Here is a 15,437-nt window from a genome sequence, read left to right as displayed (position 1 = left end):
TATTCCTGGATTCTTTGGCTCAGTTCCGTGATCCCTTCTGGACAGGAACTAGGTGAATAAAACCTGTGCTAGAAACTGAAGCAATTTCCCTGCAATGAGTAGAGCGCAGAGCACAGTTCTGAAGTGTGTGGGAGCAGATTCTATCTTGTCATGAATGTATGGCCCCTGGTTTGAGAATGGCTGGAGCCCTCTGGGTTGCACTGTTAGCGACAGTCATGGAAAAGGTGCCCTCTACAACCCTCGCCTAATAGAAGAGTATTCACAGCCTGTTGGGCCTGGATTGAAACCTGAATCAGTCCTTAATCTTCCTTGACTAAGGATTAAGCAATGGCTTCAAGATGTGGCCCAATAACCAATGTCCTGTATTTCTGTAGTGCTATTTGTAAGCCCTTTACAATCATGTACATGCAACTGCTTCTGGGGTGAAGGCTGGTGACTAACAAGTGCACACGTAAGAGTGGGGGTGGGGAATTTTGGCCAGGGACACTGGTGTAGATCCATAATTATACAAAAAAGCTGTGAGATCTTCAATCCTTTCTGGAAAAGTCCTTTACAAATTAATAGAAAATAACCTTGGTATAGGAATGCTGAGCCATCCAATGAAATGCGGTGGATGATTATATCCCTGATGTAGAATTCTACAGGATGGTTTAAAAAAAACCTATAGAAAGGATGTTGTGTGAATCACTCCCTTTGGTCTGGATGTCATATTCCTATGTAAAATCTGTAGGATTTTAGAGTAATTTCTATAGAACTCTGTTCTGAGTCTCTGCTGATAGTAACCCTATGAAATTGCGTACGAGTTTTAAGGAAATCAGTGCAGAGCACACCTTGGTTAGGAAGTCTCCCATAGGGCCTGGTATGGTGGAATCTGGGTAGGTGTCCCATGTCAGAGGCCTGCATCAACCATGCCGGGCTATGAGCATAGGGTTCTGGGCAGCCTAGGTGGTTCAGCTCTGACTCTTTGATCTCTGGCTCCATGATCCCTTGGAGTGTGACCAGCATCTCTAGATAAAGCAAATACTTAGTAATATATTAATAAAATGGATCACTAAAGGCACAGAGCACACAGTCGAAGGAAGAAGACTTCCTGGGGGATGCCCACTGTCCTATCGTGTATTTTTATCTTAGCTCCTTTATATGTATGAAGCTATATCCTCTGTACTGCTGCCCTTTCCCAAGCAGTGGCAGATTTTGGTCTTTATTTTGGGGAAGGGAAACTGAATGTTGTGAAGGCCAAAAGAGTAACTGGGTTGAAAAAAGCATTGGATAAGTCCATGGAGGACAGGTCCATCAAGATGGTCAGCATGCTCTGGTTTCAGACTATCAGCCGTGTTAGTCTGTATTCGCAAAAAGAAAAGGAGGACTTGTGGCACCTTAGAGACTAACCAATTTATTTGAGCATGAGCTTTCGTGAGCTACAGCTCACTTCATCGGATGCATCACGAAAGCTTATGCTCAAATAAATTGGTTAGTCTCTAAGGTGCCACAAGTACTCCTTCAGCATGCTCTGGGTGTCCTTAGACCTCAGCCTGCCAAAAGCTGGGAGTGGATTACAGTAGATGGATGAACATCAAAACTCCCCTGTCATGTTCATTCCCTCTGGGGCACCTGGCCTTGGCCACTGTCAGCAGACAGGACACTGAGATAGATGGACCTTTGGTCTGACCCAGTCTGGCCGTTCTTATGTTCATATGACACAGACTGAGTATTTTCTAGTGTAACTCATTTGCACTGTCAAGAAAGTCCTGAGTCTTGTTCACCTTGAACTTGACCAAAGCTACCCACAGGCCATTGCCCTGCACCCCACCCCCCAGCTAAGACAGCACTGAGTTAAACCCTGCTGCCAAGAAAGATTCATTCATCAATTCCAAGGCCAAAAGGGACCACTGTGATTAGCTAGACTGACCTCCTGGAGAATGCAGAGATCTCCCTCCTCCTTCTTGCCCTCGATCTCTGAATCAATAATAGAATATCAGGGTTGGAAGAGACCTCAGGAGGTCATCTAGTCCAATCCCCTGCTCAAAGCAGGATCAATCCTCAATTAAATCATCCCAGCCAGGGCTTTGTCAAGCCTGACCTTAAAAACTGTGCCTTTAACATGCTCCCTCTTCCCCGCTCCACCTAGTGCCTTCTTTTCTTCACCCGGAAAACCCCTGAGCCCCAACTCACTGTCCTGGGGCCTCATGGCGCTCACGTTCTCAATACTATGTATGGACCCATGCAGACCAAAGAGATGGGTTAACGCTCACAGTCCCCTTAATCACCCTCTGGTGTGATGGCCACAGCCAGGGCTCATGGGGGTCTCCAGGCCAGACCCTCTATGCTTACCCCTTTCTGCGGAGTGCTTCATACGGAGCACTTGTCTCCATCATTCAGAGCCTGCATTCCATTGCTATCTTTGCCCCAGCAATATATCAGTGGCATAACCTGGCTCTGCATTGCAGAGGCTAAACGGGTGGGAACTTGAGAGACATCCAGTGGCTCACAGGCTCAGGGCTCCATGTGAGACAGTCCTGGACACTGGGCATGCAACCTCCATTTCTCCTTCTCATCAGCACTGGGAAGGTAAACTCCACCTTGGAGAACATGCCCCGAGTGCTCTGGTGATGTGACCCATTGGGCAGCATGGCTGAGTGGTGTGCTGGGGCTCTCCCACGCAGGAACGCATGTCATAGCTGGGGTCAGGGGGGTCCATGTCACTGCTGGGCTGCCAGCCTCTCCCCTCTGTTCCCAGGACGTGGATGACCGCTGGAGCCTGCAGTTCCCTCACCTCTATGAACCCGGGCAGCAGAATCTCTACTTCAACAAGATCGAGTTTGTCAAGTGCGTGCTGCATGGGATCTACAGCTCCCTCATTCTCTTCTTCATCCCCTATGGGGCCATGTACGACACCATGAGAAGCGATGGGAAAGCCATTGCTGACTACCAGTCCTTCGCACTGATGGCCCAGACCTGCCTACTGATCGTGGTCTCTGTGCAGGTCTCTGGAATTATTATTTACTTATTTATTTTACTATCGTAGTGCCTGGAGGCCCCAATTGGGATTGAGACTGGATTATGTTCGGTGCTGTACGTACACTCAGGCCCCAACCAGATTGCGTTCGGTGCTGTACGTACACTCAGGCCCCAACCAGATTGCGTTCGGTGCTGTACGTACACTCAGGCCCCAACCAGATTGCGTTCGGTGCTGTACGTACACTCAGGCCCCAACCGGATTTCGTCAGGTGCTGTACGTACACTCAGGCCCCAATCCTGCAAAGATTTAAGTGGACACACGTGAGTTGCTCAGTTCTTCAGTGGCACTGCTTGTGTGGAAGTCTTTTCAGTACAGGGGCCATAGTGAGGCAGAGCTCTTGTGCGGGGGAGTTTACAGCACCGACAGACAACATAAACTGGGCTGGGAGAGGAGGAGGATTCTTATCCCCATTTTACAGGTGGGGAACTGAGGCACACAGTTGTGTATCTACTGTCTGTTTACATGGGCAGTGGTGTCTGCATTGGGTGGATGCCCTTCACTTCCACATTCTGTGGATGTAGAAACAAGCCCCATGGATGGAAGGGGGGGGGAAGAAGTAGATGTCATGTATCTCGACTTTAGTGAGGCTTTTGATACTGTCTCACATGACCTTCTCATAAGCAAACTAGGGAAACACAGCCTAGATGAACTTACTTTATTGAATTTAATCAGCTGGGTGCACAATTGGTTGGAAAATTGTATTCCGAGAATATTTATCAATGGTTCACAGTCAAACTGGAAGGGCATATTGAGTGGGGTCCCACAGGGATCTGTCGTGGGTCTGGTTCTGTTTGATATCTTCATACGTGATTTGGATAATGGCATACAGAGTTCACTTATAAAGTTTGTGAACGATGCCAAGTTGGGAGGAGTTGCAAGTGCTTTGGAGGACAGGATTAGAATTCAAAATGACCTGGACAAACTGGAGAAATGGTCTGAAATAAACAGGATGAAATTCAATTAGGACAAATGCAAAGTACTAGGAAGGAACAATCAGTTGTATACACACAAAATGGGAACTGACGGCCTAGGAAGGAGCACTGCGGAAAGGGATCTGGGGGTCATAGTGGATCACAAACTAAATACGAGTCACCCGTGTAACACTGTTACAAAAAACCTGAACATCATTCTGGGCTGTATTAGCAGGAGTGTAGTAAACAAGACACGAGAAGAAATTCTTCTGCTCTACTCAGCTCTGATAAAGGCCTCAGCTGGAGTCTTTGTGTCCAGTTCTGAGCACCACACTTGGCGAAATATGTAGACAAATAGGAGAATGCTCAGAGAAGAGCAACAAAAAGGATTAAAGGTTTAGAAACCTTGACCTGTGGGGGAAGATTGAAAAACCGGAGTTTGTTTAGTCTGGAGAACAAAAGACTGAGGGGGCACATAACAGGCTTCAAGTATGTAAAAAGTTGTTATAGAGAGAGGGTGATAAATTGTTCTCCTTATCCGCTGAGGACAGGACAGGAAGCAATGAGCTCAAATTGCAGTAAGGGGGATTTAGGTTGGACATTAGGAAACACTTAGACTGGATGATCCTTGCAGTCCCTTCTAATCTTGTGGTTCTATGATTCTTCCTAACTGTCAGGGTGGTTAAGCCCTGGAATAAATTGCCCAGGGAAGGGGTGGAATCTCCGTCATTGGAGGTGTGTAAGAGCAGGCTGGACACACACCTATCAGGGACGGTCTAGATAATACTGAGTCCTGCTGTGAATGCAGGGGGCTCGACTAGGTGACCTCTCGAGGTCCCTTCCAGCCTGACATGTCTCAGTGTCTGACACACTATAAGAAGGATGTGGAAAAATTGGAAAGAGTCCAGCGGAGGGCGACAAAAATGATTAGGGAACTGGAACACATGACTTATGAGGAGAAGCTGAGGGAACTGGGGATGTTTAGTCTTCAGAAGAGAAGAATGAGGGGGGATTTGATAGCTTTAATGGTCTCAAGTTGCAGTGGGGGAGGTCTAGGTTGGATATTAGGAAAAAATTTTCACTAGGAGGGTGGTGAAACACTGGAATGCGTTACCTAGGGAGGTGGTGGAATCTCCTTCCTTAGATATTTTTAAGGTCAGGCTTGACAAAGCCCTGGCTGGGATGATTTAGTGGGGATCGGTCCTGCTTTGAGCAGGGGGTTGGACTAGATGACCTCCTGAGGTCCCTTCCACCTCTGATATTCTATGATTCTATGGTGCTGTGATCTTGGTCTCATCAGACCAGGCTGGCACAGGGGGCCAGCTGAGCCACTGCCTTGCTGAGACTCGGGTTGGGTCAGGGTGAGGCAGTGCTGACAGGATGGGTGGAGTTGCTCTCAGCTCCACAGCCTGAGGCTCTCCGCCTTATGCAAATTGGGGTCTTCCAGGCTCCTCCCCCTATTTCTTGAGGGCCCGGTACCCACAGGGAGCAAACGCTTTGTCACCCCTGTGCATGGCCCGGAGTGCACAGCCTTTCTTCTTGGGCCGGGACCTCGCCACAGCAATTTGCAGACTAAACGAGACAGATGGCCGAACAAGTTCCACACCCGAGGGTAGGGGACAACCTGGGGGAGCAGCCCTCTCTGCCTGCCTGTGTTTGGCACTTGGATGTGGGGTTGTTAAAGCCATTGACTGCTGCTGTATTGATTTATCCTTTCAGATTGGGTTGGACACTGCCTACTGGACAGCTGTGAACCAGTTTTTCATCTGGGGCAGCCTTTCCGTTTACTTTGCCATCATCTTCACCATGTACAGTGACGGCATGTACCTGATCTTCGCAGCCTCCTTCCCTTTCGTTGGTAAGCACTTGGACAGCTGATGCAGAGGGCTGTGTCTCCGGGTAGGCTGTACTTAACCTGGTGGAAGTACATCCAGTATGTACTGAGGAAGTGCCCATAGAGACAATAACAAGCTGTGGATCTTATTTGTCGCCGTCAGGTATTTACACCACACTACAGTGCATGCTCGTTTTCTCTGGTGCCCACTCGTGCATACACATGTCCATGTGCCCATTCACCAGCACACAATGCACACTCATGCATACCCATATACACGCACATGCCCTATAGCCAGGTGAACGCTGCACATGTCTGCAAACACTCCTCCAAATAAATCCCTTGAATTGGATTTAATGCAGCCTATTATTTTTATCTCTTCTCCAACATGCAGCTGGGTGGAGTTTGGGCCCCACAAATGTTTGGGGAAAGTCTGTCTGTACAAATATGTTTGTTCATATGCGAACAAGCTTGTGTATTGGTCCCGGAAGGTATCAAAGTGTGGTCACCCAGTCAGGGAGAGAATCTATGCTATGTGACTTCACTGTGCAATTACCCATCAAAATAGCAAATGAATGCTGGTGACAAATGATTTGTGAGCAGCCCTCTGACTGACGTTATTGTGCCTAAGTGCCTATGAGCACATGCAACCTGTGAACAGCATCATCGGAATGAGTCCATTCGTGGACAGACTGTGAACAGGAGGAGGGGACCATAGCCTCAATGAAGGTGTTTGCTTCAAATAATCCCACCAGCTCCAACACCTCTCTGCGTCCAACATGAATAGAGCTCAGCTGGGAGCATCTTTTAGTTTTGGAAGCCCTAAGGTTTGTTGGTACCAGTCTCCAGGCAGTGTTTTGGCTGACACACACTGCAGTGTCACCAGCTCCTTAACTCCTCCAGGCTCGGTCCTTCGGATGAGAGATGAAACCAAGCTCCATTCTGCCCATCGGCACTTAGATGCCTAGGAGAAAAAAAGGTGACTGTAACAGAGAGCTAGACGTTGGGGCAACATGGAAAATTACAATAGGGTCATAGGAACAACAGGAGGGAAATCAGTGGGGGAATCTGCTCAGCATCTTAGATTTCTACACACAAATGCAAGGAGTCTGGGGAGTAAACAGGATGAACTGGAAATATTAGTGTATAAACTAATTAAGACTCAGTTGGCATCACAGAGACTTGGTGGGGAAAGTCTCATGACTGGACTATTGGTACAGAGGGGACAACTTGTTCAGGAAGGACAGGCAGGGAAAAGAATGGAGGGGTTGCATTATACATCAAAAATATATACACTTGTTCTGAGGTCCAGACGGAGGTGAGAGTCAGACCAGTTGAAAGTCTCCGGGTAAAGATAAAAGGCAGGGAACTAGGCATGTCATGGTAGGGGAGTCTACTATACACCACTGAATCAGGAGGAGGATGTGGATGAGGCATTTCTAGAACAAATAACAGAACCATCCAAAACACAAGACCTGGCAGCAATGGGGTGACTTTAACTACCCTGACGTTTGTTGGAAAAGTCATACAAAAAAACATAATATTTCCAAAAAGTTCTTGGAATGTCTTGGGGACAAACTTTGTTCCAATGGCTTCGAGCTGGTATTTTTATCGAAGAGGGTCAAGCATTACCTCTGCCTGGCTTAGGTAGGACTGACAGAGCAGCAGGTGGACACCTCCCGAGCAGGCCTGCTACAGGCTCTCTAGGGAAACTGAGCAAACCCAACACACTGAGGATTACATGTCACGCAGAACCTTCGACAGCAGATGCCATCTTATAGACCAAGGATATGGACTATTCCCTGTTCTGCTTGGACAACCCCCAACACCAACTGACCTCTCAATCTTAGATATCCGTAATGTAGCCATCTCATAGAAATGTGGGGCTAGACAGGCCCTCGAGACGTCATCAAGACCAGCTCCCTGCACTGAGGCAGGACCAAGTAAACATAGACGATCCCTCACCATGTTTGTCCAACCTGGTCTTCAAAACCTCCAGCGATGGGGATTCCACAACCTCCCTTGGAAGCCTGTAGACTAATAGTTAGAACATTTTTCTTAAGATGTAACATAACCTCCCCCTGGCTGCAGACTGAGCCCAGCGCTTCTTGTCCTACTCTCAGTGGATGCGGAAAACAACCGATCACCGTCGAAACAGCTGATCACAGCAGGCAGAAAGTGCTGGGGGGGGTGGGGGAGGAGTTGATTGGTGGGGCCGCTGGCGGAGGGGAGGCGCTGGGGGGCACCCACGGAATTGGTGCCTGTGAGTCTGCTTATTCGAAATCCATTGTCTGCATGCTGCTGCTCTCACACCTCCTTTTCCTCAGAATCCTGCAATCTCTCCTTTCATGACCACTTCCACCCAAATGCAGTTTCCTCCCTCAGGTTTGCTACCAATTTCCCCCTGAAGGCCAGAATCCGGTCTAAAATGGATGTTCCCCTGGTTACTTCCTCCACTTCCTGAAACAAAAAGATGTAAAGCCTAGGCCCAGTGGACCTGGATACTTTAACTCCAGTGAGATTGTGTCAGGAGAACATCCAGCAGCATTACTGCCAGCAGCGGTAGCATTAGACACTGGACGGAGGTGCTTACAGGCTGCTTAGCCCTGTCCAAAGGCTGAAGGAATGGAGGGGGAACAAAGTGTGGGTGTTTTGGCTTTGGATAATGGGGCAGCCTTCCATCTCCCCCCGAGAGCTGCCCTGCAAGTTTTACCCCCTGGGCCTGACTACTCTCCCTCTGGAGCAGGCAGCCATTTAACTAGAAGGCTGTGCAGATTCCCACAGGACCACAGTCCTGTCTGCTCTCCAAGTGCAGCCACATTAGTAGCCCACAGTGCGTCAGGGAATGGTGCCGGGGATTCAGTATGTGGCACTCTCCCTTGGAGTTCCTGGGGAGGGGCTGCTGGAGGATGACTATCTTTGGAGGAGACAAACATCGAGGTCTTGACCCCAGACAGTCATTAAAGAGCCCCTGCCTTTTTATAAAGTGACAAGCTGTTAACGCTGGCATCCAGCAAACTCCAGTTCCGGTCATTCCTTTCTGCCTCCCTAACCCCGCACTGCAATTGGATTTGGACACAAGATTAGTCTTCCCGTGCTGTCTCAAACTGGTGCAGTATTGTGGCTGTGCATTGTTAAACCCTGCCAAGTCCCACCTCCGAGTGGGCTGCGGTCACTGGGGGATTACATGAGCTTTGGGTATAATTTGCGTATTCCACTGCGTTTGCAGAGCGCTTTGGGATCCCTCCACGTGAAAGGGGCTGTATGAATGGAAGCGCCCGCTACTGCTGCTGTCACGGCTTTCATTGTGCTCTTGTTTTTCAGGGGCAGCTCGAAACACCCTCAATCAACCCAGTGTGTGGCTGGCGATCTTCCTCAGCATCATCCTGTGTGTGCTGCCGGTGGTTGGCGGTCGGTTTCTGAAGGCTCAGCTACTGCCGACCGTCAGTGACAAAGTAAGGGGGTAACAGAGCAGGAGCCTGACCTCTGCTGTCGTAGCCCCACTCAGCTTGCTTTGCGCAGTCAGGGTCCGGGGGCCTGGGCCTGCTCAGTGTGCGAGTGCTACCCGGACTGACGCCTGTAGCCCTGCCTGGGAAGGAGGGTTTGGCACAGTTCAGACCGTCTGCAGCCTGAGATTACTGAGACATGGATTAGACTGATCTGGGCGTGGGGGGATTGGGGAAGCAGGGCTATCTTTAGGTGCAGGGTTTAAGTGTTGTGGCTTTTGGTGACAAAGCAGCTGTGCATTTCACAGCCAACAGAGCCGCCCCCTGCTACTGCAGTGCAGGTGTGCAGTTCCTGGCCCGGCCTCCCAGACGTACACGTCTGCTTGGGTTTTGCTGGCTGAAGGGACCCGCTTCCTCTTCTGCTAACATCCACACTCTCCTCCGGAACCAGCCTCCCTCCCACACCTAGGGAATAAGCAGCAGAGGTGGGGCTGTTCCTGCCGGGGGGGTGCGGGGGGAGGCTGGGAAAGGCAGGGGAGGGCTGCCGTAGTGAGGAGAGCAGGCTGGCCATGCCACATTAGTGTGAGGGAATCTCCGGGAGGAGAACCACCTCTAGCATGGCTGCAGGTGATGCTCTGCTTCACTTCCGACCGGAGCAGTTTGCTCAACGCTGCTGCCCTCCCCGCCCCCCCAGGTTTTCTCTTCTTTCTGTGCTCTGCCCGTATTAAGGCACAACATCCCTGAGCAAGGCCCGTGACTGTGGCCCTTGCCTTATGGCCACACCACTTGATCATCATGCCCTTGGTCCCTGCAAAGCTGCCCAGAGGCCCTGTGGGAAGGGGAGGTGACGTAGCTAGATCCTCTGCCGCTAAGGATGAGGGTGATGGTTCCACAGAAAATCGGCAGCTCGAGAGACAGAAGGGGTGCCGTCCCGGAGGACACATTGAGCTGAAGTTGAGGCTGTTCAAACCTCCCTGCTGAGTTTAGCTGGCTCTTGCCACTTCGGATGGGATGACCAGTGTTTGTGGGCAGTAGGTGGGTTTATTGAACTACAGTATTGGACACGGGCCTGGCCCAGACTCTCCGATCAGTGCCCTGTCCTTGGCAGGGGAGCTCAGAATCCCAGCTCCAGGCTGTGGCTTGGGCCTGGCTCCCTACAGCAAGCACGCACCACTTTCGGCAAGGCCCGCAGTGCCTGCGGGATATGAGCTGTCTGCTGAGAGGGCTGTTCTGGCTGGGGAGGGGTCCCGGCCGGCTGGCAAGCTGGGACCTAGGGTAAACCCTGACCCTGAGAGAGGCCAAGGACCTGCAGCTCCCATTGCCTCAAACAGGAGGTGCGGAGGGTCAGCATTTCTCCAGACCCTGCCAGACCTCCATCTTCGTTGTGCTCTCACGAGCCCTGTGTCTATAGCCAGTCTGGCTCTGAAAAGATGCCCCGTGGCTGATATTTGATAGCCCTGCCGTGCAGGAGCAAGGGGCTGCTAGGAACCATTTGTACCCAGCCTGCTTACTGCCTTTGGGCCAGTTAAAGCCTCTGCAGGGACCTGCTTCTGCCTGTGAAGCACAGGACTGTGGAATGTGCCCCGAGCAGAAGGACGTTCCACGCCCAGCTGTCTCTCCCACCTGCTGAGCGGGATGTTCTCTGATTTCAGGTCCTACGCAAGATCAGAGAGGCTAAGAAGCGGCCGCCCCCTCCCTTGCCCAAGACACGCTTGCGCCGTACCAGCACCCGTCGCTCCGGCTACGCCTTCTCCCATCAGCACGGCTTCGGCGCGCTCATTATGTCTGGGAGAAACATGCGGCCGAAACTGCCTTTCACGACAACAGGGACGTTTTCACCCAATAGTGAGAAAAACAGACACAAGTGAACGAAAGAATCAGAGCAGCCGGAAAGGAAACTCTGCTCTGCACAGCTTCCCAGCCTGCACCTGCCCAGGACTGCCCTGTCAGCTCCTCCAAGGAGGACTCAGGCCTTCTCTTTCCACCCAGGCATTCTCTCTAACTCCAGCTCCTGCTCCGAAGGGCACATGCTGCTCCCAGGGAGGCAGGGGAAGGGTGGAAAGAACAGGATGAGTCAAAGTTCTTAAATGTGTGGCATTGACAAGTTGAGAGGGGCAAGCGCAGAGCAGACCAACCCCCCCATCCCTCCGTGGCCTGAGAGAGAGAACGTGCAGGGGAATGCCCACTCCATGCACCAAGATCATCCGTGATGCCCCTGCTTCATCCCCTCAATCCCGTACCTCCGAGCACAGTGAGGTCAGGGCGGAGGGAGGGCAGAGCTATGTAAGCTCATTCCATCCACAAGGTTTGTTTCTGCCGTGAACTATGCCATGAAACTTTCAGAGCTGTATTCATCCCTGGGAGAACTCCACTGACCCCAGGGGTGACTGGGGCCCAGTGCCTCAAACCCCAGCTCCCAAATCTTTGCAATCTAAGTAATTGTGCGGCCATTTGTCCATAATGTACATGAGCATTTGGAGAGTGTCACGGAGTGAGAATTCGGGGCCTGCACCCCTCTTATTGGGATTCACTGAGACTCTCAGCCAGCCAGTAAAACAGAGGGTTTATTGGACAACAGGAACACAGTCTAAAACAGAGTTTGTGGGAACAACCAGGACCCCTCAGTCAAGTCCTTCTGGGGGAGCAGGGAGCTTAGACCCCAGCCCTGGGGTTCCCTGCGTTCCGCCACCCAGCCCCAAACTGAAACTAACCCCCCCCCCCCCCCAAGCAGGCTCCCTCCTGCAGCCTTTGACCAGTTTCCCAGGCAGAGGTGTCACCTCCCCCACCCCCTCCTGGCTCAGGTGACAGGCTCTCAGGTCTCCCAGTGAAACTCCCCTGCCACATTCCCAGGTCAACACTCCCCTCTCCCTGCTGCGTCACAGAGCGTATGAGGTGGGAAATGACCTTCTGAGCTGGTGGGTAACTCTGTCCAGGTCTACGGCCAGTGCCCCAAGCGCAGCCCCTGCCTGGAGGTGCAGCCCCGCTGCCTTTGGGAGGTGCTGCAAGTCAGATGTTCAGCTCTCCAGGCGACATCCAGGGGAAAGGGCCTGCAATTGCGCTGCCCTGCAGAGCCAGCCTGCTGGGAAATGTCACTGTTCTCAGGTTTTGCAGCCAGGCACCAGCAGTTTCTTCTAGACTTAAAACAGAAAAGCACCAAAACACTAAGTTCCTGAATTCCACAAATGCTAGAGCTGCTCAGTTAAAGTAAAGCTGGGAAATCCCTCCCTGAGGATCCCTCGGGTCATGGCTAGGTCTCACAAGGGAACCTCCATCAGCAGGTGGCTTTCCAACCAGACCCGCCAAATTCTGCTCTCCAGCACAAACACCCAGCTCCCGTGGACTTCAGTGGAACTGAAAGAGAGCCTCTGATGGCAGAAACTGAACCTCCAGGAGCTGCACAGGGCCAATGGGAGGGTGCCGTTTTCACCCTTACCGCTGAGTGCCCAGCTCTTTAACATGCCAGCCCCCTTCTTCTGTCTCTCCCCCTCGTCTCCTGAGCAGTGTGGGTGAAGGTTTAGAAGAAACCTCCCTTGGCTCAGGCTTGGCGATCTCCACAGTTTCCTGAACCAAACGGCTTTGCCTGATTTTTCCATTTTGGTTGGAAGGCGAATCCATCAGCCCTGCAATACAGACAGCTGACTGCCCCTAAGTCCCAGGTGTGAGGTCAGAGAGCTGTGTCAGACAGCGGCAAGCGGACCTGACAGACTAGAAACTGCCAGTCTTGGAGCTGCTGAGCCATTGGGCCTGGTTCTCCAGTCCGTTACACCAGTGCTATTCCATTGGCTTTGGTGAAGTTACCCTGGTGTAAAGCCAGCGTGCTGGAATCAGGAGAATCAGGCCCATTAGTGTTACTAACCCATCTCTATTGAGCTGTCTTGCCTGCAGGACAAAGCAACCCCCTGTTAGTTCCTCAACCGGGTGCTCTAACCACTTACGGAGGGTTGTAGGGCTGGATTCGTTGCCTACTTGGGCTGGGATCCCTGTACATTACACATGTTAGCGGTAACAGGGTTCTGTGCGGAATCCCCCAGGCCCTGGCAGAAGGGATGTGTTACTGCGACAGGCCTCGTCTCCCTGGAGCTCCTTGTTCCCTGCTGGGCTCCTTGTTTTAACAGTGACAGCGTGGAATTGTTTATACTCTTCTAACAAAGGGTTTTATTCTCTGGACATGACTCTCCTCTGGGCTTAGCACCAGCAGAGACAGAGGGTCGATTCCACTGGGCTCTGGGGATGTGTTATAAACCACAGCATTAGCTTTCGGACCTGGGGCTGGGTCTACCCTTGCACAGCAGGGGAAAGGAACATCCCCTACCCCACAGTGTTGCCCAGAGTCAGCCGTAACCCCAAGCAATGCAGTGCGCCGTGGGGAATCAAAGTGAGCAGTGCACTCATTGCTCGTCACCGCCCTCTGGCTTGTGGTCACGTCCCTGAGACCATCACCTCGGCACTCGGATTTGGATAATAACGTTGGCCTCCCCATGGTACCAAAGGGGAGAGTTTAGATTGTTAAACTGACATCCCCGACGGCTCAGCCTGCCAGGCTGTCGCCAGCGTGTGGTGTAGTGGGCTGCAGAGCTGAGAAGGAAAGGCAGGCCGGCTGCTCATGAACCAGGGAAGCTCTGGGACCCCAGACACAGCTCTGATATGGTTTGCACACAACACGGACTCCTTGGCCCCGGGCCGAGGCCGGACTTGCAAATGCTGCATAAGACACACAATAGATGATCCTCTTGGTGAACTTGCTCCAACTGCAAAGACTTCAGCAGTTTGACAAGACCAATCTTTGTTTTCAATGTGTTGAAATTGGCCCTGGTGTTCCACAAGCATCTCTCCTTGGCTTGTAAAATAATGTTTGAATACAAATAGTGGCCAACGGGATGAATAATGTGCGTGTAATCTGTTCCTTGGTCCCTGGGGCGTGAGCAGGTGTAGGTACATTATTCCCTGCATGGATCTCAGGAGGAGGAACACAGGGAGAGCCAGGCTGCACCAGAGTAGTGAGCCATCTAACCCACTAACAACCCAGACCACCTCTGGAGGAAAGTGGAGGGGTGCTGGAGCAGGGAGGGGGCGACAGTGGGTTGGAGGAGGGGTTGTGTGGGGCAGCTGAGAGAGGGATTGATGGGTGGTCAGAGCAGGGACAGGTCACGGAGGCAGTTGGGTAGAGTAACCTAGTCCCTAAAGGGAAAACGGGACACGGTGTGGGGCTGGCCCGAGCATCCTTCATCCCCCACCCCCGCACCCCTCCTCCCCCAGCTACCAGCCTGCCCTGCCATCGCCACTCGCCCCCCCCATGTTCATCCATGGCCCTGTAGGGGGTGTGCCCCCCTTTTTTTTGGCATAACTGGGCATTTGTCCCGTTGGCTCTTGACGATCAGACAAATGTCCAGTTGTGCCAAAAAAGCTGGAACATCCGGGATAGGGCTTAAAAAGGGGACTGTCCTGACCCAACGGGACATATGCTTAGAGGGCGATGGTGACGGGGGATCCAAGTGGGGAGGGTTGTGAGGGGCAGTTGGGGGAGGGGTTGGGGGGTCAGGGCAGGTATTGAAGGGGAGGGTCATGGGGTAGCTGGGTGAGGAGGCGATGAGGGGGTCAGAGTGAGAGGGTCATGGGGGTACTTGGGGGAGAGGTGATGGGGGCTTGAGGGATTGGAAGGGAGGGTCATGAGGGCTGGTGGGGGGTCAGGCTCCATGAGGGGCAGGTGGGGGGGGGTGATGGGGCAGTTGGGGGAGTAGGTGATAGGGGGTGGGGTACCATGAGGGCAGGTGGGGCAGGGGTGACGAGGGTCAGGCTCCATGAGGGGTGGGAAGGGTGATGCGGGTCAGGGTGGGGTCGGGTGGGGGTGGGGTGCGGGGGCACTTGAGGACAGAGGCTGCCCCGGTCTCTCAGCGCTCAGGGGCGGGGCCAGTGCAGAAGCCCCGCCCCCCGCCGCATAGTGGGGACGGGGCCGTGAAGGGCAGGCTGCGGGCCCCGGAGGGCTCTGGGGGGTTGGTGTCCAGGCGGGCCGGGGCTGCGGAGCCCCCGGGCAGGTCTGGCCCCTGGAACCGGGTCCCACAGCCTGCCCAGGCTCCCGGCTGCGCCTCGGGGAGTCCTGCCGCTCCGTGCCCGGCTGGTGCGCTGGGCAGGAGCCGGGGTCCGGTCCGGTCTGGTCCCGCTTTGCCCGGGACAGTTCCCAGCGCAGGGGGCCTGGGCCGCGGGACACTGGGCTGGTCTGCTCCGGAGTC

At 52.7% G+C, this 15,437-nt stretch overlaps 1 protein-coding gene across 3 annotated transcripts in view; it reads left to right on the top strand.

The window, feature by feature from the left end:
• Positions 1 to 14,095, top strand: part of LOC140911063 (phospholipid-transporting ATPase ID-like) — a 131,064-nt gene extending 116,969 nt beyond the window's left edge. For all 3 annotated transcript variants that reach the window (XM_073343294.1, XM_073343293.1, XM_073343295.1), the window contains 4 exons: positions 2,738 to 2,983; positions 5,650 to 5,788; positions 9,089 to 9,219; positions 10,863 to 14,095. In XM_073343294.1, the coding sequence (XP_073199395.1) occupies positions 2,738 to 2,983; positions 5,650 to 5,788; positions 9,089 to 9,219; positions 10,863 to 11,078 (732 nt within the window). In that variant the 3' untranslated portion in view covers positions 11,079 to 14,095. The remainder of the gene's footprint in view (positions 1 to 2,737; positions 2,984 to 5,649; positions 5,789 to 9,088; positions 9,220 to 10,862) is intronic.
• Positions 14,096 to 15,437: the final 1,342 nt, after the last annotated feature.

Source organism: Lepidochelys kempii, chromosome 5 (assembly GCF_965140265.1).
Source record: "Lepidochelys kempii isolate rLepKem1 chromosome 5, rLepKem1.hap2, whole genome shotgun sequence".
NCBI lineage: Eukaryota > Metazoa > Chordata > Testudines > Cheloniidae > Lepidochelys > Lepidochelys kempii.
Note: the sequence above shows the minus strand (reverse complement) of the source record. Positions and strands in the feature narration are given on the sequence as shown.